We start from the raw sequence: 24,481 nt of genomic DNA on the forward strand, positions 1-24,481 counted from the left end.
GGGGGGGGGGAGTTACTTTGCGTGGAAAATGTAGTCGGTATAACAGATTTCCTAACCTGAACAGTCGTCAACTTTAACGCTTAATATCTCGGTTCGTAGGGCAGAGCGACACTTTTTTCTGCCAGATTCTTTCGTTTCATGCAAAACGCATTGAATAAGCCTAGTTTCATTAAAATCGAGGTCGGCCGTTAAATAAATATGTAATAATAATCTGTGATGTTACCTTAAAGCTATTCTATTCTATTGATTGTAAATTGTTTTATTAATAAAAGTACTATCACAACCAATAAGAAATTATCTTTAATGGTCGATCTGGATCTTAGGTGCTATTATAATTCCGTGTGAATTTATATATTACGTATGTAGATCGGTAGTCTAACTGGTAAGGACGCTCGCACGGAATGTAAGAGATCCGAATTCGATTTCCGGCCGAGGTAGTATTTTTCGCGATATAAATTAATTATTTACAGATTTTTAATATATCATTCAACATTATTAAGGTCCAAGATGCTATAAATATCAAAATTGTTAAATTGCTAGATAATTTAACTCGTGATATTATTGCGGTAGTTTCGTAGAGTGTTGTTTACAAGACCGAAAAATTGTTCGGCGCGCGCTTTAAAAGACTACATACGTAATATATAATATAAATTCACACGGAATTATAATAGCATCTAAGATCCAACTCGACCGCTAAAGGCAATTTTTTATTATGTGTTTCTCAAATGTATACGGTCCTATAAGATTTAATATTTAAAAATTAGTTATGTTCATTCACGTCAATATAATATTTTAAAAATAAAATTTTTTAATTAAAATTATTCTCAAAAAATATTATTGACCTGAATGAATAGAGATAATTTGTTGTAACACTTTTGTATATAACACTTTTTGATATCTTGAACAGTTTTTGAGATAAGACCAAAAAAAAGTGAAGTAAAAGATTTTTCACCCTTTAAAACCGTTTTTCTGCCGCAACTAATATTTTCAAATTTATCTTTTATATACAAAGTTTCATAAAAATCCGAATTTAACACTCCGTGTGATTTCCTTGTAAGGCAGAATTCATGCGAAATATTTATCCAATACGATATATGTTCCTCCTGTGCCCTCCTTTATGCTAGTTAACTTTGGTGCAATTATTTTTAACGCGTCGTAATCGTGTATAGTAACTTTCTCGCGGCACACTTTGCGATACCGAAGGTGGTCTCTCTCATGTCACTTTTCCGTCTCCTCTTTTTCTCTTTTTCCTTTTTATTTTGAAGAAGCCCGCCAGTGATGTCTACTCACCTGTCTGTTTATGTAATACGCGTAATCGACCGGAGAAGCTACGCCACGTCGAAAGAGCGCGAGAGAAATTTACTCGACTCGATAAACTTCGGCTAATTCCTAATTTGTACCGGCAAATGCTTTATTGCGCTATCGACATTATCTCTTTTAACCATTCAATGATGATAGATGCTACAAAATATAAAAAGCTCTTCGATATAAAATTTCAACGATATAAAAAGAAAGGAGATCAATAAGAGCCAAATCACAAATAATAATAATATTATGGTAATATTATAAAAAATTTTTCGGCATGGGACTTAGAAAAAAATTTGAAGTCAAAATTTTTTGGGAGTACCAAGTAGTTCTGATCGGAATTCTGAACAGTTCTCGGCGAGTTCTGTCGAAAAGTATCAGGGCTCAAAGCGATTGGACCAACGGTTTCCGAGAGATACTCTATAAAAATTGTTGATCTTCTGACAAATGTCGCTGTATCTTGCAAACCGTTGATCCAATCGCTTTCCCACCTTACAGTTCTTGATAGAACTTGTCGAGTACTATAAGAAACGCAACTCAGAACTACTCGGTACTCTCAAAAAAATTTTTAAAGATTTCTATTTTTTTTAAACTTTATTATTCTTCAAAAATGTTTTTTATGTATCGAGAACTGTAGGTATTCACAAAATACTTCTGTTAAACTGATCAGAACTATGCGACCTTGAATTTCGTTAAAAAGTTAGCCCCCCATTTTTTAAAAATGATTAAAAAATTATTATTAAGCGCATATGTCATTAAAAATCATAGAGAACTCTTCGTATCGTCAAAAAGAAGCAGAAATTATCATTAGAACTATTGTATATAAAAATTAATTTTTCAAAAATTTTTAATTTTTTTTTTAATATTTGAAATTTTTGTTACATATCAGGAACTCTAGGCAATCACAAATTGAAGCTATTAAGCCGCTCAGAACTATTCCACCTCGAAATTCGATAAAAAGTTAGCACCCCATTTTTAAAATATGTAAAAAAAATGTTTATTGAGCGGAACTCCTGTTATTAACTATAGGGAACTCTTCGTCTTGTCAAAAGGAAGTGGAAACTCTAATCAGAACTCCTGAGTACTATAGTTGGGGTGCTAACTTAACATACTCTATTATATGTCACTTTATATAATATATATATATATATATATATATAAATTAATATGTTTATATTGTACATTAGGAATTATGTAATATAATTAATATATGTAATATATAATGCAATTAGTAATATAATAATATTGATATAATGAATTATTCGGATATATTGAATATCTTAGATATTCAAAGAGTTGACATGAAAGATGACTTCTAACAAAGCCATTGCTACGGGAAAATTAATTGGATACCTTGTCATTGAAAACATTCGCATAATACTTTTAATGACAAGGATCTATACACGTCATGATGCGTTACACAATCAATCTAATCCTAAAACGTTACACAATAAACAAATTCCTTAACATTTCCAGTAAAAGCATACTGACAGATAATAAACGTATCTAATGACCATATCGATCGTATACTTTGACGTACAAGAATAATTCTTATTCATAGCTGCACAACGCGAAAAATCAACTCGGCGCCGTCTTTACACCGCTTTAACAATCATCATGCCTGATTCGCATGCATTAAGTGCACTTATCAAATATGAATTAACTAGCTACGTAACTGTATGTACGTAGATTCGTATTCACGATCGAGCGCATAAATACGCCCACATATATAGTCGGTCGCGCTCGACTACGCCTACCTTCCTTACACTAAGAGCTTAGTGTGTCAATGGCAACGTCATCGCGGTCGTCGTTCAATGAAAAGATTTGACGAAATGTTAACTCGAACATTCTACGAGTGACCGTTACTTTGACCCACTAACAGACAATGTACCACGATATTTGACACAGAAAATCGGTACTGGGAGGAGTAATCGTATTAAAAAAAAACGCACTTGAAACAAAATTGAGCTAAAATAATTGATACACAAGACACAGTTTAAAGAAAAAAGTAATAATTTTTTTTCAAGATTATAGTTTCGATTTGTACACTGTATACTGTATTTTTATTATTGTATTAACTTGATTTCTGCCGCAATTTTAAGCAAAAGAACTTATTTGCAGAGAACAACTGACACTCTCTTTTAAATATTACATACTCTTTCAACGCTCGTTCTCAAAGTCATTGTATCCTAGAAAACAGTCTTCATTAAACAAAGAAAAGTACAGTGTATTCAATAAGAATTGTTACAATTATTTACATTCCTGACATACCACGTATTCTCACACGATTTCTAAAATATCGTCGACATGATATTTTATAATATATAATTTTAATTACATTATGGTAATTATTTCAAAATAATTAATTTAAAATATATTAATCTTTTGAGGACATAAACTTTCTAACAAAGTAACTTATAAAAGATCTTGCTTTCTAGAGATTTTCGGAATCGTTCAATTCAGTTCTCAGAATTCAAAAATTTAAATTAAAAAAGAAATTTGATTATTGTGAAACTCATATTTTAGGAGATTATTGGTTTCGAATGAAACCTGAAAATATCGAATTTCAAAAGTGTATCTCCGTTAGAGCTAATGTTCACAATCAGAATTAAAAGTCAGTTTGAAAATTTAGTTTACATAATACTGATGAACTTAATTGAAATGAAACAAAACTGGAAACTTGATGTTGCTTTACAATTAAAAACCCCTTAAAATAAAGTTTTAATAATAATCGAATTATTTTAAAAAAATGTTGTTTGTTATCTCTTGAATTTTTTTTTTTCACAATTTTGAAATTTTTACTTTTGACCTTAATTCGAACAAAGCATCAAATTATCATATAGGTCAAGTTTCATAAAAAAAAATCGCGCGAACAGTTTATAACAGAAAGATCTCAAATGAGGTTCAAAGGATTAAAGTCTATTGTCGTTAATTATGTATCCAAAAATTATATGTAATTTATGTTTTGCATTTTTTTTTAGGGATTTCAAGTATACTTTAGTATACTTAACTTTAGTATAGGGATCTATTTTAAAATCTTATAGCTCTTCCTTGAACACACATAGTGTGTAACACACTAAAACTTTTAAACATACAATATAAATATTAATTTTACCGAAAAAAATTTTTCCAATTTTCTTTTCAATTGTTATTGTTACATTTTTATTATTTATTTATATGTTAATATTTTTATATATAGGCGTGCGTGCGTGCGTGCTTAGGACATGTAAAGTATGTTAAATTTTCTAAATGTGTAAGATTTGTTACAATTCGTTTTTTAAATGTATTATTAATCTCACCATATTACACTGTTTCAGTACCAGTATACAATGGCTTTCTCATTCTATTAAAAATACTCACACAATCAGTACTTGTACAGAAAGTACAAGTAAAAAATAATTCTTACTATATATTGATATTTTACTTTCAGATTCTATTCAAGATGACGAGCGCAGTGACAAATCTGGTGCATAGTTATAGGGACCTCATGGACAATCAGTCCGGTAAGTACAATATGTTTTAATAATATTCTAACATATTTTAACTCCCACATCTCAATTTTTCTGCATTTTTAAACTATTCTACATATATAATTATAATATATGACTTTTTCTATAAAATTCATAAATAATAAATCAATGACTAATAAACTGTGCTAGACATTTTATTAATAAATATTTAATATATATCTACGAAATAAAATTTAATATATAACAACAAACATTTCGATCTTGCAACAATAAGTCACTCTCAATGTCATTAATTTAAAAATTAAATAATCGGAAATTGTAAAACGCATAAACATAAAACCAAATTAACTTTTTAGCCTACACGTAATACGCACGAAATAGAATTTTAATAGAATATTTTTAATAAAATACTTGTTTACTTAAGCGCTTCTCATTAGCATTTTTTTTTAAATAAATTTGTAAAGGCTAACAAAAAATGGATGGAAAGAGTAAAATATCAATTCTTTTTTATCGAAATAAAATATTACAAGCATATGTTATCATTCCAAAAGTCGTTTCGAAAACTAACTCGCTGTCATTACTCCAAAATGAGATATTACGTAATAAAGATCGAAAATTACAGTCACATAACCATAAAAATAGATTCTTTTGCTTATCATTTAAGAATATATTTTTTTAATAAAATGAAAAAATTACAGATATACATTTGAAATGTATATATTACATAAATATAATACAAATTTAAAGTAATACAAAGAGATTGGCGATTTAGATCTGGATCAAAAATTATTTCAATAAGAAGTAGAAGAACATATTTTTAATAAATAATTAAAATAGACAAATTTTTATTTAAAGTATAAAATTATATTATTAAATGTAAATATGATCTTTTATTAAACTGTTTTATATGCACATAGCATTTATTTTTATAAAGTATAAATTTCCAATTACTTTTTTTTGTGCTGTGACATTTGATACAGTCTTAAAAATTTAAGATAATACGTTAAATGTTTATGATGCGAAATGTGGCAATGTGATAATAATTAAATCTATAGTTAATTTGTTCTTAAATAAAGTGTAATGTTCGCATCACGCAACACATTCGATTATACAATATAAAGATATCTATAGTCACATTCAAATCTCCAGGGAATATTCACAGCCTTTTCTCTCTGAAAAGATTTCGCACGGTGTGCTACTAAATTATTAAGAAAGAAGGATCATCACAGCGTCATGATTGATATGTTCGGAAAAATATTGACGAACATGAATTAACGCAAATAAAGAAATTTTTAACGATCGTTCATAGAGTTCTCAAACTAACAATTCGTCTTATATTTCTTCACAACAATCGCGATAATTATTCATTAATCTCGGCACAAAAACGTGCATACTAAAAGCCTTTTAAGTATAGAAACGAATGGCGTTAAAAAATTGTTTACTATGTTTTTGATAAATTCATGAGATTTAGAAATATCTCTTAATAATCCATATTGACATCATCGTGTTAATAAGCCACGTATTCACGAATTAATGTAATACGCGCACCGTGAAATCTCTCCTTACTTTACCGGTATTGTGTAATACCAGTAATTTCGCAAATATGCTAATAGAGAAGATGAAGTAGAGGACATTTACGTAACGCGGCCCGCCATTAAATGGCCCAGTATTGGACGTTCAATTAAATGACATAATGTTGACAGATGAAAAAGAAGGAGATCGCATCTAGCACCCGATATTTTTGCCGCTCGAGTGGACCATAAAAGAGAAGTTGTGCAAATTTATTTAAGAGATCGTAAGAACGATGGATTTTTTTGCCAGAAATCCCGCGAGTATTACAACCGAAATTTCAACGATTTCCAGAGAGTCTGTTTACCGCGCGTATTTTCATGGAGCAGCGACGAGAAACCCTCCTTCCCCTCTTCAGAATCTTCCGGCATGGCGCGAGTCAATATCGTGTCGTAACGCCGGCAAGCGTTCGCGTTTCTAATTTCTCCGAGAACCGTCCGGAATCCTTGACCCCCCGTTTTCCATACGAGTCTGACAAGTCATTCAGCCTTGGTTCCTGTTCCGATATCTTTTGCGATATCCGCGTAGCAATACGAGAGCGAAAACGAGCTCACTACTTGTGATAAGATCTTATCCGTTCGCTACTTTGAAGTTTAATTCTGAAGAAATCTATTTTTAATTGTGTAACTTGAGAGCTGTTAGTTAGAACGCTTTTAGAACGGGAAGATTTATTCAAATTAACTGATTAGAGAAGGTTCATAGATATAAATAGATACAGGATTGATGAGATGTGTTTGTGCAAAATTTACATTCTCGATTATTTCAAATATTCGTTTAACTTTCTCGAAAGTTAATTAAAGATGAAAGAGATCAGAAAGTAAAAATACGTATGTAGAAAGAATAGTTTTGCTGAAATATCTAAAAATTTAGATGCAGATCTGAAAATATTTTATTGAATCAGAATTACGTAAAACGCTTAATCGTTGATGACAATGCAAGAAATGTAATGCTTGTTTACACTAATAGATTAAATTTAATCTTACAATTAGTTTGACTTACTCATTTTTTCTTATTTTTAGAACTAGACAAAGAGTTGAACCGAAATTATGGTTAAAAGACATGGTTTATGAGCAAACTATGGAAGCATATTTTTTCAATAAAATTAACAATTATGATATGTTAAATTTATACTTTATTCATTCATAGAATTTAAAACACATTATTTTTTTACGTTTACTTATAAATTATGTTATTATTTGACACTAAAAGGTATTGAATATCAATTAAATATAAGATATTTATAAATAACGTAATGACATTATGTTAAATTAACACTCAAATATATTAAAAATTCAACAGAAAATTTTCACAAAATCATGAGTGACGTTTCTAACACAAATACAAAATATTTTTTACTATATAGCAAGGAAATCGAATAAACGAAAGGTATAACTTATTGAAAGTCGTTTTAATTATAATATTTATTAACGTGATTAAAACAGAACTGTGTATAAAGATAATTAAAAGATGAATCTCGCAACGAACACGTGCCGGCAATTACGGGGCATTCTGTATACGTCTATTCCAGAGAACGAGAGAGCTAACGTAAATAATGGACGTCTGTGGCGTCGATATGGCGTTGACGGGGTAAGATCAGCGTTATCTTTAATTGGGGCGTGACGAGAGCAAGAAAATTGCACAGTGTCGTCTGACGTTTCGCCGCGGCGCGGCGTCTTGAAATCGATGAAAGTATAAAAGTCACTAGATTTATAAAATACCGCAAACTCTCGCGGTCATTTCAAATTTACATTATTTATTTGTATATATACGTACTTTATTTGTGAAAATGAAGCCGTCGAGTATGTAAATTAATGTTGTTGAATTGTAATTAGTTTATTTATGACAAAAGAATATGTAGGAATGCTTAATTTATGTGTTCTTTAGTTTAATATGGATTTATTTGTTGTAGAGAAGTTTTGTGCATAAAAAAATGCACGAAGGATACGTGTAAGTACAGTTTAGAACTGTACACAAGAACACGAAAGTACACGTCACACGTGTGATCACCGCATGAGCTTGAGCATTTTTAAGATATTATTCGGCCCGGGTAAAGGTGCACAAGTGCACCCAATTCACCCGATGTGTACTTCATACGTTGGTGTACTTCAAATCGTGTACTATATGCACTTTAGCCATTTTGACGCAACATTTCTGAGATCAATTGCGATACTTTATAGATCTAGTGACTTTAGATGAAAGCAAGCAATCCGCTAGTGTGGCGATCGATTTTTTCTTCCTTTTTTCTTCCCTTTAATGCGGAGAGACGGAAAAGAGATTTCGAAAGTACCTACCAAAAATCAGATGTAGTTTCGACGAAGCGACGTCGGCAATCGATAATCGGTAACGGACTCGTATTTTTCGCTAATCATGTAGGCCGTATAGACGCGGAGGCGCCTGCCATCTGCTCGATCATTACAATGCCCGCCCTTTTACCGCATTGTTGATTTCGTCAAAGTCTTCGCAAAAGATGTTACGTAACGACCGAGTGCACGAATAGACGAAATTTGATGCAATATTCACCGTCGCCTAGCCGGCTTCGCTTTGTCATTACAGTTGCGTGCCTCGTAACTCGCCTGCTCTTGCACCTACTTTCCTTTCCGATACTAACCGGCATACGCTTGTTATTGGGACATCGTTCTCGCGTTGCTTTTTTATTCTCTCATCGATTATAACAGACCTTCTGTTGTGTACCAACTTTTCTGCAGCAATATTGATGTGTGTATACCTTTACGTAAGGTCCACTGGATATTTTCAACGGTTTTTCGTAACCATAAACTAAACGATCAAATTGGCATGCTAATTAATAACAACGTGCTAAAACCGAAGCATATAATATTGATGACAAGCTGTGTCGCATCGTCAGCTTGTAATCGAGTTGTCGGTCAATTGTGTCTTGACTAAGAGCCCAAGCGTTTCGCTGAGAATGTTGAAAAAAGCAGAGGAAGAGGGAGAAAAGAGAGAGAAAGAAAAAAATCGTTCCGTGTATCGGTCTCGCATATAGGTATCCGTTAAGTCGCGCGAGTACGAAGGTAATTTAGTGGAAGGCGACTGTTCACTCATTCGCGCCTTTTTCTGCTTCCTCCTCGTTGAGGGTGGATAGAAAAATGGTGATGGCGCTTTCTAGGGTGCTTGAAAGATCGCAACATATTGTTGCTTGAAAATCATCGTGGATAATACAGAATTGCCACAAAATTCAAAATCGAAGAAACCGGAGAAAAGTCAGAAAATTTTATACAACGTACGCAATTTTAGAATACTATATAACTAATTTAATAATTAAAAATGTAAGCAGTATCTGCAACAATATTAATAATAATTCACATTGCTATGTTAAAATAATTTCTCGACAAAATATATTTAACTGTTTCTAAACCAGGACGAAAATAAAAAAATTTGTAAATATTAAGTCAGAGAAAATCATGAAATTTTGTCTGGAAATCAGGGAAAAATGATAGAATTTTAGGGTGAAAAATTTGACAACCTTGTATAATAATCCTCTTTTATGCGTGTATTTCAAAATCTTCTAATTCCGAAACATTCAAAATAAATATCTAATTTATATACATGCTATTTTACAATTCGCAGATTATCTTTTCTGAGCAGGTAAAGCTAAACTGAATCATATACATCAGTTATACTTCTATATAGGTTAAAATTGATAGAAGAGAATATAAAATATTGAACTTGCAAACTTATGGACATCTACATTGGTAGATATCAAAAAGCAATGGTAACTCAATACCTTGAGTTAATAACATCTTTTTGTTATTTTTCTATGTCAAAATATAAATCACTTTGTCAATTCATTTCTGTGGTTAATTTCAAAGTAAGCAACATTCATATTATAGTCGTACTTAGTAAATAATAATATGCACTTACAATTAAGTTAGATTATTAACTGCATTATTTTAGTTAAATTAATGACATATTGAATAGGAACATGTAGTGACGATCTATAGAAATGATTTTAAACTCAAAATAAGTCTAATTTGCCCTTGAATTTGACATTATTATGAACTCAACAGTGTGGGTTATTTTTCCTTTTCCAGAACAAAGTATCAAAGAAAACTATATCTGTGCTGTTATAGTCGTCTCATCTTCTCACTTAAAAATCAATAAACAGTTAATATAGCTCTCTTCTTTGTTTATGTTAAAATAATTAATAATTAATAGATTTTTAAAAAATGCGAAACTTCAATGACGTTTGATCTGACATTCTGCTATAAGTTTATTTTATAGCCAATACCGGTATATTACAACATCGGCATATCCGACATTGTCGTGGCAATGGTGTAACAAATTCCTGTCCGCAACGGTACTTCCTATCGCCAGTTACGAATTTCGACCCCGTTACAAGTGCGCGTCGCGTGAGATATTGCATAATATGGAGACGACTTTTAAATTGTTATTGCGCGCTCCACTTTCCAATGTACATATGATATACTTTGCGAAACATCAATATACATACTCTGCGCGATCAGAATTTCGCTTTACTTTACTCTTTCTCCCCAAAATGTTTACCTTCTTTTTTAAATTGTTTCACGACGAATGTATCTACCGCGACTTCTTTTCATCCATAAACGTAATACATTGACTGATATATTGACAGAAATATTTGTAAAGAATAATATGTACAAAAAAATATAATATACGTATAATCGTTTATTTTGTTAATATATGACTATTAGATATATTAAAATACAATTTTTTAAAAGTAAGAAAAAATAAGAAAGGTTTTGATAGTCACATATTAACGAAATAAATAGTTGTACGTACCAAAACATTTCTATCAGTGTAAATTGCGCATTCTCTGATCTTAGATTAGAAAAAAAAATCAGGAGACGCGGCGGTAGTGTCTCCAGCCATGTTCAAGAACTGAAAGACTACAAAGTCTCTTATCCCGAGCCACCAAAGTTCATTTTGAGGTGGTGCATAACTACTAAAATATATAAAATTTTAAATCGAACGTTATCTATATGTCCTGAAAAGCGGCATCGCCTTTTTAATAACGAGTAATTTGAGCCAGAAAAATTTTAAATCGGTCAAGCCGTTCTGGAGATACAAGCAGTCGAAAAGTGGTGATTTTAATGAAAAATTAAGAAATGTCTCCTTCTTCTCCTTCTCCTCCTTCTCCTTCTCAATTCTTCTCTGTCCGTATTCAAGGCCGTATTAAAACTTTCTAACATCCCCTCTCACCTTTCACTCACACCTTCATCATCTTCGACCCACCGCACCCCCTCCTCCCACCACCTCTCTTTCACCGTATTTCACTCTCTTTCGTTATATAATATTTTTAAATCATTTTTTTATATATTTGTGATATATTTGTATTCTAAAAAGTAAATGATATCCGAAAAAAATCATATCATAAAATGAAAAGTTCAAGTCATATTCAAAAAAGGATACTCAAAAGTTTAAACCTTTTTATCTAATAATAATGACAATATATTACCACGCGAAAAGTAACTGATATATTATTAATTAAAGGTGCCAGTTCAAAGTGAACATACATAAAGTATAAGCCATGAAAAGTAACTGATATATTGTTAATTAAAGGTGCCAGTACAAAGTTAACGTACATAAAGTGTATATAACTTTCAGCCGATTTTCGAATTGCCTCCGCCTTCCGCTGTCCCCCTCACCTCACCGCGCGCGGTCCAAATGTCGCTCGAGCATCGTGCCGATCGTGCGGCATTTAGACCGCGCGCGATGAGGTGATGGGGACAGCGGAAGGCGGAGGCGATTCGAAAATCTACCTAAAGTTGCATACACTTTATGTATGTTGAAATTATTATTAGATAAAAAGGCTTAAATTTTTGAGTATCCTTTTTTGAATATGGCTTGAATTTTCCATTTTCATGATAAACATATTAGCATCTTTCTTATATTTCATCTCTCTTTAACTCGATAATTTAGAAAGGGAGAGAGAGAGAGAAGAAGAAGAAAGCGATAACGATATTCAAGATTCAAGCCTACCTCACTTTCTGTAACAATAATCATAATTTTGATTTATATGTGCAGTCTATCTTCATTATATCTACATTTTTATCTGTGCTTGTCTCTTGTTTTATTAACGTTTAATATGTTATTTAATATTTTATTCTTTCTGTTCCCAGATTCCAGGGTAAATGATTGGATAATGATGAGCAGCCCTTTTCCGACCTTGGCGATATGTTTGTCATACGCTTACTTTAGCAAGGTTCTGGGACCGAAACTAATGGAAAACAGAAAGCCTTTTGATCTTCGGGGAGTCCTTATTACGTATAATTTCCTACAGACTCTCTTCTCCATGTGGATATTTTACGAGGTTCATTTTTCTTAAATATTATAACGTTGAATTTACTGTCACTCTTGAGAGAATTAATTAACACATATTTATCTACACATAACTACAAATGGCAGCGAAATTTCTAAATAGAACTCTTCACACACACATACATATATACGTGTTCTATTATAATAAGATCGAAATCACACACAAATATTATAGGACTTATGCTATAAATTCCTAATAGACGAAATTATTTAAATAAAATATTCTTAATAGACGAAATTATTTAAATAAAATTTTGAAGATAGAAATTAAATATCTCAAATTTGTTTACATCCAAGTAAATTCATTTTATTTCCATTAGTAAACATTGGTGGAGTAACAGTACTAGTTTTCGTCAAAATTTACGATCTACAATCGTCATTTGCGGAGATCGACAAGATTACTTCTATAAATTCGTAATCACAGCTATTTGACCGCGATTGTCTTCCCGCGCGACGATCGACGGAGAATTGCCTTCTATTATTTCTCCGCCTTTTGTTTCGACGTGGTCAATAACTACTGTTGACTCGAGCAGGCAACAGTATGCGGTTCCGTGGAATAATTTCGAGGGAAATCGAGGTCTCCCAAGAGTTAAGATAATCTTACCGAAAGAAATACTTTACTGAGTCCATTTATGATAATTGCTAAAAGCATTTTGAGGTGAAATTTCGAAATAAATTATTCTTCTGAAGCAAATAAATATCTTTTTTACAGTATTAATTTTTTTCTACCTCTATATATAAAGCCTAAATTCTAAGCAGAATCGTAAGATTATAATAACATATTCTCGTAAGATTTATAAGAATTTTTAAGTGCTTATACTTTTATATAATATCTGTACAGACCCGAAGTGATTATTTTACACTATTACGAAAAATATAATAAGCATAGGGTGGACAAACGTGGACAAACAGTGGACAAACGAATGCAATAATGATTTTACCAATATTCGCATTTACAGATTCCAACTTTACAGAGCTGCTTTGTGAAGTTGGCACCTTAAATGCGAATATTGGTAAAATCATTATTGCATTCGTTTGTCCACTGTTTGTCCACCCATTATTTTCGTTTGTCCACCCTATGTTTATTATATTTTTCGTAATAGTGTAAAATAATCACTTGGGGGTGTTACAATTTTTTTTTGTGCATAACTTTTTTTTGGAGGATGGACCAATGAAAATAACGGATGGACAAACAGTGGACAAACGAATGTAATAATGATTTTACCAATATTTGCATTTAAGGTGCCAACTTCACAAAGCAGCTCTGTAAAGTTGGAATCTGTAAATGCGAATATTGGTAATATTATTATTACATTCGTTTGTCCACTGTTTGTCCACGTTTGTCCACCCGTTATTTTCATTGGTCCACCCTCCAAGAAAAAGTTATACACAAAAAAAATTGTAACACCCCCAAGTGATTATTTTACACTATTACGAAAAATATAATATGCATAGGGTGGACAAATGAAAATAACGGGTGGACAAACGTGGACAAACAGTGGACAAACGAATGTAATAATGATATTACCAATATTCGCATTTACAGATTCCAACTTTACAGAGCTGCTTTATGAAGTTGGCACCCCTAAATGCGAATATTGGTAAAATCATTATTGCATTCGTTTGTCCACCCGTTATTTTCTTTGATCCACCCCGCAAAAAAAGGTTATACACAAAAAAACATTGTAACATCCCCAAGTGATAATTTTTCATAATTATGTACGGGTATCGTTTGTCCACAACGCGCACGTGATTGTCCACCCATTATTTTCATTTGTCCACCCTATTTTTATTATATTTTTAGTAGTAATGTAAAATAATCACTTGATGGTGTTACAATTTTTTTTTATGCATAACTTTTTTTTGGAGGGTGGACAAATGAAAATAACGGGTGGACAAACAGTGGACAAACGAATGTAATAATGATTTTACCAATATTCGCATTTAAGATGCCAACTTCACAAAGCAGCTCTGTAAAGTGGACAAACGATACCCGTACATAATTATGAAAAATTATCACTTGGGGATGTTACAATTTTTTTTTTTGTATAACCTCTTTTTGCGGGGTGGACCAAAGAAAATAACGGGTGGACAAACGAATGCAATAATGATATTACCAATATTCGCATTTAGGGGTGCCAACTTCACAGAGCGCTACGCGCGCGATTCTTTTTTTTTTGAACGACCATATAATTTTCTGTTACAAAATTTCCACCAAAGCATAGTCGATTAAGCTTTAAATTATAATTACATTTCTTTGCGTCTTATTAAATTCGTCATATTCGGAAAATCTTATTGATTTCCGCAACATTTCCGTCTGCCATATTGAATTTAAAAATTTGGAACACGGAATCAAAATCAGCGTTCGCGGTAACCCCCATTTACCTAATTTCGCTGAAATTTAAAATTTTTATGTATTTCGAAACACTTTCGTCCGCCATTTTGGATTAACCATTTGGAATTTCCTAATTTTGATCACAGATTTGAAATCAGCGTCCGCGTAAGCTCCTTTAATCCAAATTTCGCCGAAATCGGAAAACTTTTAAGATTTTCGCATCTTTTCCGTCCGCCATATTGGATAAGTCTTTTTTAATTATCATAATTTTTACCATGTACAATATAATGCTAGTAATCAAGATAAAAGAATTCCAGCTAAATAAGAAAAATATAGCTGCTTAATACTTTTGGTCAAGACTGTATGTATACTTATGTATAAATAAATAACGAAACGGTACAAATGCACATCTACATAAATTTAAAAAAGGTAGAAAGAGAAATCTGCGTAAAATGGATTCTATAATATTATTTTTATCAGAATTATTTACATTATAATACATTTATAAATTTATGTTTTCTTGGCTTTTTTTAAGAATATTTTTTGAAAATTATTAATACTGGACAAAGCTTTTTTTTTGTATTTCATATTTAGTAAAAATCTCGAAATAATACGAAAAAAGCATTTATACTTTTTTTTTTGTCAATTTTATATAATTCTTTACTTCGTGTAAATTGATATAATGATTTATTTTACATATATCTTGAATTTTCAATCAAATGATCTTTTATATAACTTATAAATTGCCCTTTAAACTCTCACACAATCTTTTAATTTAAATTTATCGAAATATTTTTCCTAATATTTAAATTTTTGTAAAATTCATTACATTATGGCACGATTATAGACATTTATGATCATAATTTAAAATATGAATCAGCGATTCGTAAACGATGATGTAAATGATTATAAACGAAGTTTCTTCATGCATTATAAAATTAATTGTTCTAAACAAAAGCTTATAAGTATTAAATATATTTATCATTTCAAGAAAGTTACCGTTAAATCACTTCTTCATTCGTTTTGATACGCGACTCGATTATGCTAATAAATTCCATATTTCATTTATGATGTTCGTAGATCTATCGAATAGTAACAATTTTTTTTTTAATTTTAATATATAGAATTTTATTGAATTTAAGTGAAATTTGGCTTTTAAATATACGTATTTATGGCATTAATTTACTTAATTAATTGAAGTTCTTTTGTATGGATATGACGATAACTTTATTTAGACGTACAATTAGAATTCTTATTAACTTTGAATTGATCTTGAAAATTTTACACATAAAATTAGTTTTTATTAACCTTCACTTAGCCTTAAAGTTTTTCTTGAGACATTTTGTATATGTAAGCAATTTTGCATACAATGAAGAGTATTCAGAAATTTGAATGACGTTAAACTGTTAAATTTGTATGCGTGACCTTTATTGGCTTTATTAGATATATAGAAAGGATATTATGCATGTATAAATTTCTATATCATTAGGTTTTATCAGGATGAATAAACTATTTACATATGATTAATTTTTGCATCGCGAGTGATGCTTAAACATTAATATTGCATTTCTTGTCTATATTATTTTTTCTCTGTATTATTATTTATATATTTGACAGTGCCAAATTAATAGCTATCATTAATCTTTAAACGCTTCTTTTACGTATTTTTACAGTATTTTTTTGCAGCAATATGCAACGATCGATGAATAACAAGGTACTAATTGCACCGATAAAAAAAACTTATAACTTCGCGAAGATTATCATTTAATGTCAATTGTAATCGTGTGCAACGATAAGCATAACTTGGTTATACATAATCATTATACATGCTACGAGAGAATACTATATTAAAAAATTATAAATTACAAACAAATCGCACTTCACTCTATTAATAAATTAGATATAGAAAAAGAAACCAATAAAAAAAAGACAATTAATTGATAACCTTTTTAATCATTACGATTTTTCTTTTCTAAATAACATTTAGCATGAAAAAGTTAATAAATTATTACAAGTTAATGAAATTTATTACGTTTAAAGATTAATGATAATATTAAAGTAAAATAAACGTTTTTAATTAAAGTCTTGTTTAAAAATTTCAATTAGCAGAAACTATGGTTTCAGTCAATCAATTTTAATATTTTATCAAAGTGACCTATTATCACAACAATGATGTTACACATATTGGTAACGAATATATGTATTTGCAAATATAAACAATTTTACAATTTTTTAATTATGATTATATTTTATTGTCTATAATTTGTACTGAAGAAAACCAAAATAAACAATGGTCGAAACGTTTACATAAATTAAAAAATATTTATTTATGTAAACATATATCTTTCGTTTATTGTGTATTTAATTTATCACTTATGCAGTATACTTGTATTATATACTGTTTAATGCATGTTAAATGTAATTTTTAGCTTGTAAGTATACTTATATTATTAATTTTGAATTGCTGATAGATAAAAAAAGTACATAAGTAGAACATACAAAAATACAATATAGTTATATAAATATAGTTATTAAAGGAATCTTGATATTTGTGTGCAATTATTTTATTTTTTTTCAAACATTCTGTATATTATGATTATTTAATTTATTCGATCTCACATTTAAATCACGGTTAAAAAGGATTACAATCCACGTTTGAATTACGTAATTCAAAAAGGCTAAAGATAATTGTAAATGAGAGAGTAGGGCGTGTAAAATTAATTTACTCCGCAAACATAATGATCGTCTTTTCGATGCGTAACAGATTATAACGGTATTTCAACTTCTGAGTATAATTGAAGCCATTTAGCGAATTAATTCCACGCTTACAACGATCTCGTGTACACCCGACGCCTTTCAACCACACGAATTTATTCTTAAATTCAATAAAATTCAACGAAACAAACTGCTAATTTAAAAATTATATACATTCATCTAGCAGAAATATGTACATACTCGTCCGTGTTTCAGTCTTTTGTACATTCTTAAATGTTATACAATTTTAAAAAATGTTGAAATATACACAATTTGAATGACAAAAAATCACTCGAAAAACTTTCCCAGCTTTCACTTGATTAAAAAATTTCACAATTTTAATATTCATACAAAAATTTTAATATTGCATAAATTTGTAAATATTGCTTATATAAATTAAATAAGTCATATATAAATTCTGTGTGCCATTTTAGAAGAACGGAATATGATTTTTTTAATTTTATATATATTATGTAAAAATTAAAACAATTTAAAAAATAAGAATTTTTATGTCATTTTATTAGTTTCTTTGTTGCATAATTTGTTAGCAAAGTGAAAAATGATTTTAATCGTAATTTTAAGTGTTATTATAATTGTTATTTCTCCAGGATATCCTCTTGCATAACATACTACATCTAATGATCATGTCAAGAACTCACTATGAAAGACTTGGTTATAGTTACAACTTTAATAAAATGTATGTAAGCATTGTAATTAAATGGTTTAAACATTATTGTTTCAGTATCTTATGAGCGGTTGGGCGAAAGGTTATAGTATCCATTGCCAACCGGTGGATTATTCGTCCAGCCCAATGGGCCTCAGAATGGCAAGAACCTGCTGGTGGTACTATTTTAGCAAATTTACTGAGTTCTTTGATACGGTGAGTATCGATTTTCACTTAACTTGTCGAGTGGCGTAGACTAAAACAGATGTTAAAATACAAAAGTTCCATTCGATAAATTCATTTATAATTTCAACATAAATTTTGACAAGTATCTTTGAATTTGAAATCTTTGTCTCTAATGCCCATTTTCTCCAATGCAGATTAATTTTAATCTCGGTTCAATTTGCTTTTCATCTTTTTCTAATTCTAAAAATTAGAAAAAGATTAATAGTAAGTTAAACCGAGATTAAAGTTAATCTGCATTGATGGAAACAGGCATTAGAGTCTTTGAATAACCCGTCGAAAAAAGTAGCTAGCACCGTTTTTTTATTATACATCTCTCTCTCTCTCTCTCTCTCTCTCCCCCCCCCACATTATTACAAAGTATCGTCACACATTCCCGTTATTCATGAATGTTTTATATCTATAAATATATATATTATTTTATAAAGACATAGAATTCTGTAAACTCAAATCAAAATAGCATTTATTATATTTTTAGAAAATTAATAAAATACTTTATTGGGTAATACTTTAAACAAATTATCGAAATACTGAGAAAAGTGAAGAGAATAACTGAAAAATTTGCATAATTTTTTTTTAGCTGTTCTTTATTCTAAGGAAAAAGAACCAACACGTTTCAACGCTTCATGTAATTCATCACGGGGTAATGCCCTTTTCTGTATGGATGGGGGTGAAATTTGCACCAGGCGGCCACAGCACATTTTTTGCCCTTCTAAATACCTTTGTACACATCGTGATGTATTTCTATTACATGGTAGCCGCGATGGGACCGCAATTCCAAAAATACATCTGGTGGAAGAAGTACCTCACTACCATGCAAATGGTAAGATCGATGTTATCTCGCGTTATTACGAATTTGTCTATTATACAATTTTACACGATATCATACTCTTTGCAAATAGTATATTCATTATATTCACATTATATTTCGTCAACCGAATTGAGCATTTTATATTACTATTACTTACTATTTTTAAATACATTCCACTTTTAAAAGATAATAATGATTGTAATAGTTATTTTGTACTTCTTGAACGCAATAATAAATTGAGGGACTAAAAAGAACGATTTCAGGTAATTAAAAATTTATACTTGTAAAAGATATGTAGGTAACTGTAATTATAAAAGCAATCATTTCTGATGTCCAGTTAAATTAATTAAATTAATAAAATTTATAAAGCGCGAATTGTAAGCTGAATCGCTGACCGAATTCTCAATTTAAAATCCCATTTATAATCCTACCCATCTGTCAGTATTGTTACTGATTTCTCTAGCCTTTAAAATACATCGATATATTGCGAGTCACAGCGATCCTTCGCACATTTTGTATGCTATAAAGTTTTTTTATTATCGCTTTTTTATTATTACTTATCTAACAATTTATTCTTTGATTTCAGATACAATTTGTGATGATCATGTTCCATCAATTTCAATTGTTCTTCATCGAGTGCAACTATCCGCGAGGTTTCATGATCTGGATCGGCTTGCACGGTATCCTATTCTTCGGGCTGTTTTCGGATTTCTACAAGACGAAATATACGGATGACTCAAGAAAAAATTCTGTGAAAAAGATGCAAAACGGTACTTCCGCTGGAGCTTGCATGCCAGTTTTGGACGATAACGATAGCACGACGCACAACGGTGTATCCTCGTACACTACAATCTACAACAAGGAGTACAACAGCTGTTACAGCAACGGCACAAACAACGGTTATGTCGCTAATAATAACGTCACGGAGAAAAAACTCGCTTAGGACATATGGGAAGCTCGAACTTTTTTTTTTATGTGCCGATCAACTGCTCGTCTTATCATATAATTATCATGCTATCGTGAGAAATCATTTCGCAACATGTCCATAAATTATACGTGAGAATATAAAGCCAAATTACATTCATATGTATGGAGAACAACGAGACAACATTCTCGGACGAAAAAATTGGCACGTATAAAGCGAGATATCTCGTTATTCTGCGTTGCTAGCAGAGCAGTAGTTGTGTTCACTAACATAGTATCATCGACGACAGGGCTGTTATGATGTTCGACGGTAAAACTAATAGAAAAAGAAAGAAGAAAAACCAAATGCGATATAACTAATCGCTGAGAAAAAAAATATTGTGAATCTTCATTTTCGAGTCTTTGTAAGATATGGCGTAATCATAAATCTTTAAATTAGTGATTCATGACATCTGCCATATGAAAATGGAACATTAATATTGTAATATTATTGGAAATCGTTAATAAGAACATTAGAAGTGAAAAAAACTAAAGGACTACTTTTGTGATTTTCGTGTTTGGTGTTATACGAAAACTACTGCGATTTATAAAATCTCTAAATTATGACTAGTTTGATAACGCTAATTAAAAATGAGGTCACATTTGACGAAATGCGTGAATGTGAAAATAAGCTGGGTAACATTAATGCGCACACAACATGACGAGAAATGTTCATCGTCAATTTTTCAATCAATTTTTTTTTGTGTACGTATTGAATACGAGTGTGGATGTTTCTTAGTCGTACGTAATTTTTCAAGGCATCTCCTGTTGAGACACATTGCTAGAACTAAACTCCCTCCCCTCCCCCTCTCTCTTATCATCATTACTGACTCTGGGCAGGTTGTTCTATCTTTGGATACTATGTGGTTAACTTAAATAAAAAAAGAGAACGAAAACAAGAGAGCGACTAAGGTCAGATTTATCAAAAGGCTGGAACAACCCAATCTCCGTCGCATTCTAGCCCCGACTGTGTTCAAAACTCCGGTGTTCTTACAAATTAATCAATGTACAAATCAATTCGCCCAAAGTATCGTACAACAAAGTTGGCTATATAATTATATTGGCAATATAAGCTAATAATTCGTAAAAATTATCATTAATAAGTAAAATGTCTCGTATTTTTGTTTTTTCTAATAATTGTTTAGTTTTTCTCAAGATAATTATGCTATCTTATTATTTAATCAGTTTTTAAACATTTCAATTTATGATTTTAAATTTATCTTGTATATTTGTTTTACTTTAATTTAAAAAATAAACTTTTTATTTTATAATAAGTTCCCAAATTTATTATACTTATAACATGTATGTTATTTATATTTTATCCTATATTGCCGAGAATAACTTATTGATAACTTATTTAATGTTGACAATTTCTATTTTTATCGCTTATTTATAATTAATTTTTACTTTATGTCGCTCATAATTTTAAAGAAATTTTACGAATTATTAATAATATGTCAACCTCATCGGTTATACCATAGACTTTTCATGCGTGCGCGCGCGCGCACGCACGCACGCACGCACGCACGCACGCACACACACACACACACACACACGCACACACACACAAAATTCACCACGTGGCTTGATTCTACTACTAATGGTACGATGATGTCTATAGTAAGCTGCCGAAAAGAGTTTGTTCGTCCCTTTGATTGCTTTATCTTCAAATGCGAACGACAATGTATAAAATTGCACTGCGGCTTGTTATTATCGTACACGACGCAATATGAGCGCTTTAATCGATCAGAAAAGGCATACGACATTTGTATCGCGAAAATCACGCTCTAGTGTCGTGGAATCAAGCTTTGAGGAAGGGAGCGAGTACTTTTGTGAGTAATGAGCCTCTCTTACACGTGATCCGTAAGTTTGATCACGCAGTCGAACGAGTGCGAATGTGTCTCAAGATATGTATATGATACATACACGTGAATAATACTATATTTGAGGGGAAGGGCAAATGTTTAGAGATCGTAATAGTCGCACTATAAGATTAATATATTTGTACACACTTCCTATTTTTATGAATATATTATTTATGGTGATCCATAATAAAATCTCTGATAAAATGTTTCTCTCGACTGTAATAAATTCAACCTCGGCTATTTTTACAGGCGGATAAGCTAGCTCTAGCGAACGAGAATGAGAGAATTATAATCTCAACATCGTGTTCGTCATAATGAGCTTCCTCATGAAAGTATACATACATTTGATTGCTCGCAGAACAATCAGAAACGAATATATTCACTGAAAATCGTTCGCAATTTTTTTAATGCTTACAACGAGTTTCGCATTTGTAACACATTTCAATCTTGCTTTATTCAAATGCAATGACTTTTGATTAAATTCAGAAGTGTATTTAAAATATAACTAAGATAAGCCCAGATTTGAATCATAAAAATGTTAAAACGACGAGACTATGTATATTTCCTTAGATTATTATATATAGAATTAATTTATCTATTATATATGAACACGTTCCCTGTGTTTCTGAATTATTATAGTGCATTTTGGAATTGACATTTCAGTCGGCGATTTTTCATTTTCAATTTAATCATTCACTGTTCATTTATCGAAGCTTCGCTTTTTCGCTTCGATTAAGAATAAGGATAATAGAGGACATTCTCGTGTCTCCATTATAACGAAATATGAATGACAACGCACACGCATAATCTGAAGAACTGCCGTAATTGAATAAGAGCATGTACGAAATTTCATATGAATTAAAAGCGGAAACTTAAACTAATTGTAAGACAAAATATTTAGCGAATTCTCTCAAGCGTTTCAAGAGCTTTATGCAATTTTTTTATCTTACGTACAATACAATACGATAAAAAGTAAAGTTACTTCCTAACTAGTTAAAAAATTAAACTTCTAGATAGTAGTTTGTGTACGTATTGTGTTATGTTATCTTATTGTTAGTCTTGTTTAAGTTGTGATATTGCGGTATTGTGGTATAACATTACTAATTAATACATTTAAGAAGAAAGAAAATTTGACGAGATATCACACAACGCAGTGTAAATTATAACTTTTTTATGGGTGTTTTCATAGATAATTTTTAGTTTTTAGCGAAAATAATAAATCTCATTAGGACTGAATTCTATGTCAGTGAAATATCATATTGCTTAACAGGTACACTATATAGTTGAAAAATTGTACAAAAAGTTTGACTTGCATCTCTCTTTGAACAATTGATGAACGGATTATAAAAAAACTTATATAACTTTTGTAGGAGACCAAAAAAACTTTTGATTTTTTTAACAAAAATGCAATACTTTTCCTAGAATATTATTGCTACATTTTGTACTTTGTACTTTATTAACTTAAGTAAGCGAATCACTTTTTCTCACGTATTCACCACAATATTTTTCTAACGAGAAACCAGATTGAGCTAACTGCAATTTTCCAATAGCTTCAACCTTTCATAAATCAGGAGGAAATCTTATTCACGACGTAGTAATTACTAATGTCTCAGTTTTCTTATATTTCCAGCAACGTTCGTATGAAACAATTCCGAAAATTTGTATGAAATAAGACAACGTATATACGTCGTATTTCTTTTTAAATATGAAACGATATTCATAATCCGTTCTCATTTTAAAACCGTCTTAAAGAATGTCTTAAGATTTTAATACGGCCCTCTAATTGGCTTATGTCACCTCAAGACTGTACTTAAGACAGTTTTAAGTATAGAAGTTGACTATGAGTACCGGTCTTAAACTATTCTTGAAGTGTTAAACCTTATGTATTTGCTGTTTGTTTTTTTCTAAAATAATTCTTTATATATTGTTCGGTTAACGAAATATAAAATGCAAAGATCTATATAGATTTTTAGGGCATAATGCTAATAAAGTGCGATACCTTCACATGTATGTACATATACGAGCGATCTGCGCGTATGATATGCTACCACATTTTACATTCATGTTTTTAAGCGCACGAAAGATCTATCAAAAGTGAGAAACTACGACAATGAAACAGCGTATCGCATCATGTACCTAAATGTTACGAGCTCTGTAATGATTCTCATTATATTTTTGTACATAATT

At 30.8% G+C, this 24,481-nt stretch overlaps 1 protein-coding gene across 1 annotated transcript in view; it reads left to right on the plus strand.

Annotated features, from left to right (window-relative positions):
* The window catches only part of LOC108773556 (elongation of very long chain fatty acids protein AAEL008004), a 34,334-nt gene extending 13,532 nt beyond the window's left edge, over nucleotides 1-20,802 (plus strand). Inside the window, exons 2-6 of the mRNA XM_018539397.1 lie at nucleotides 4,736-4,808; nucleotides 12,461-12,651; nucleotides 18,491-18,628; nucleotides 19,236-19,478; nucleotides 20,053-20,802. Of these exons, the coding sequence (XP_018394899.1) occupies nucleotides 4,748-4,808; nucleotides 12,461-12,651; nucleotides 18,491-18,628; nucleotides 19,236-19,478; nucleotides 20,053-20,409 (990 nt within the window). The 5' untranslated portion in view covers nucleotides 4,736-4,747 and the 3' untranslated portion in view covers nucleotides 20,410-20,802. The remainder of the gene's footprint in view (nucleotides 1-4,735; nucleotides 4,809-12,460; nucleotides 12,652-18,490; nucleotides 18,629-19,235; nucleotides 19,479-20,052) is intronic.
* Nucleotides 20,803-24,481: the final 3,679 nt, after the last annotated feature.

Source organism: Cyphomyrmex costatus, unplaced genomic scaffold (assembly GCF_001594065.2).
Source record: "Cyphomyrmex costatus isolate MS0001 unplaced genomic scaffold, Ccosl1.0 scaffold214, whole genome shotgun sequence".
Taxonomy (NCBI): domain Eukaryota; kingdom Metazoa; phylum Arthropoda; class Insecta; order Hymenoptera; family Formicidae; genus Cyphomyrmex; species Cyphomyrmex costatus.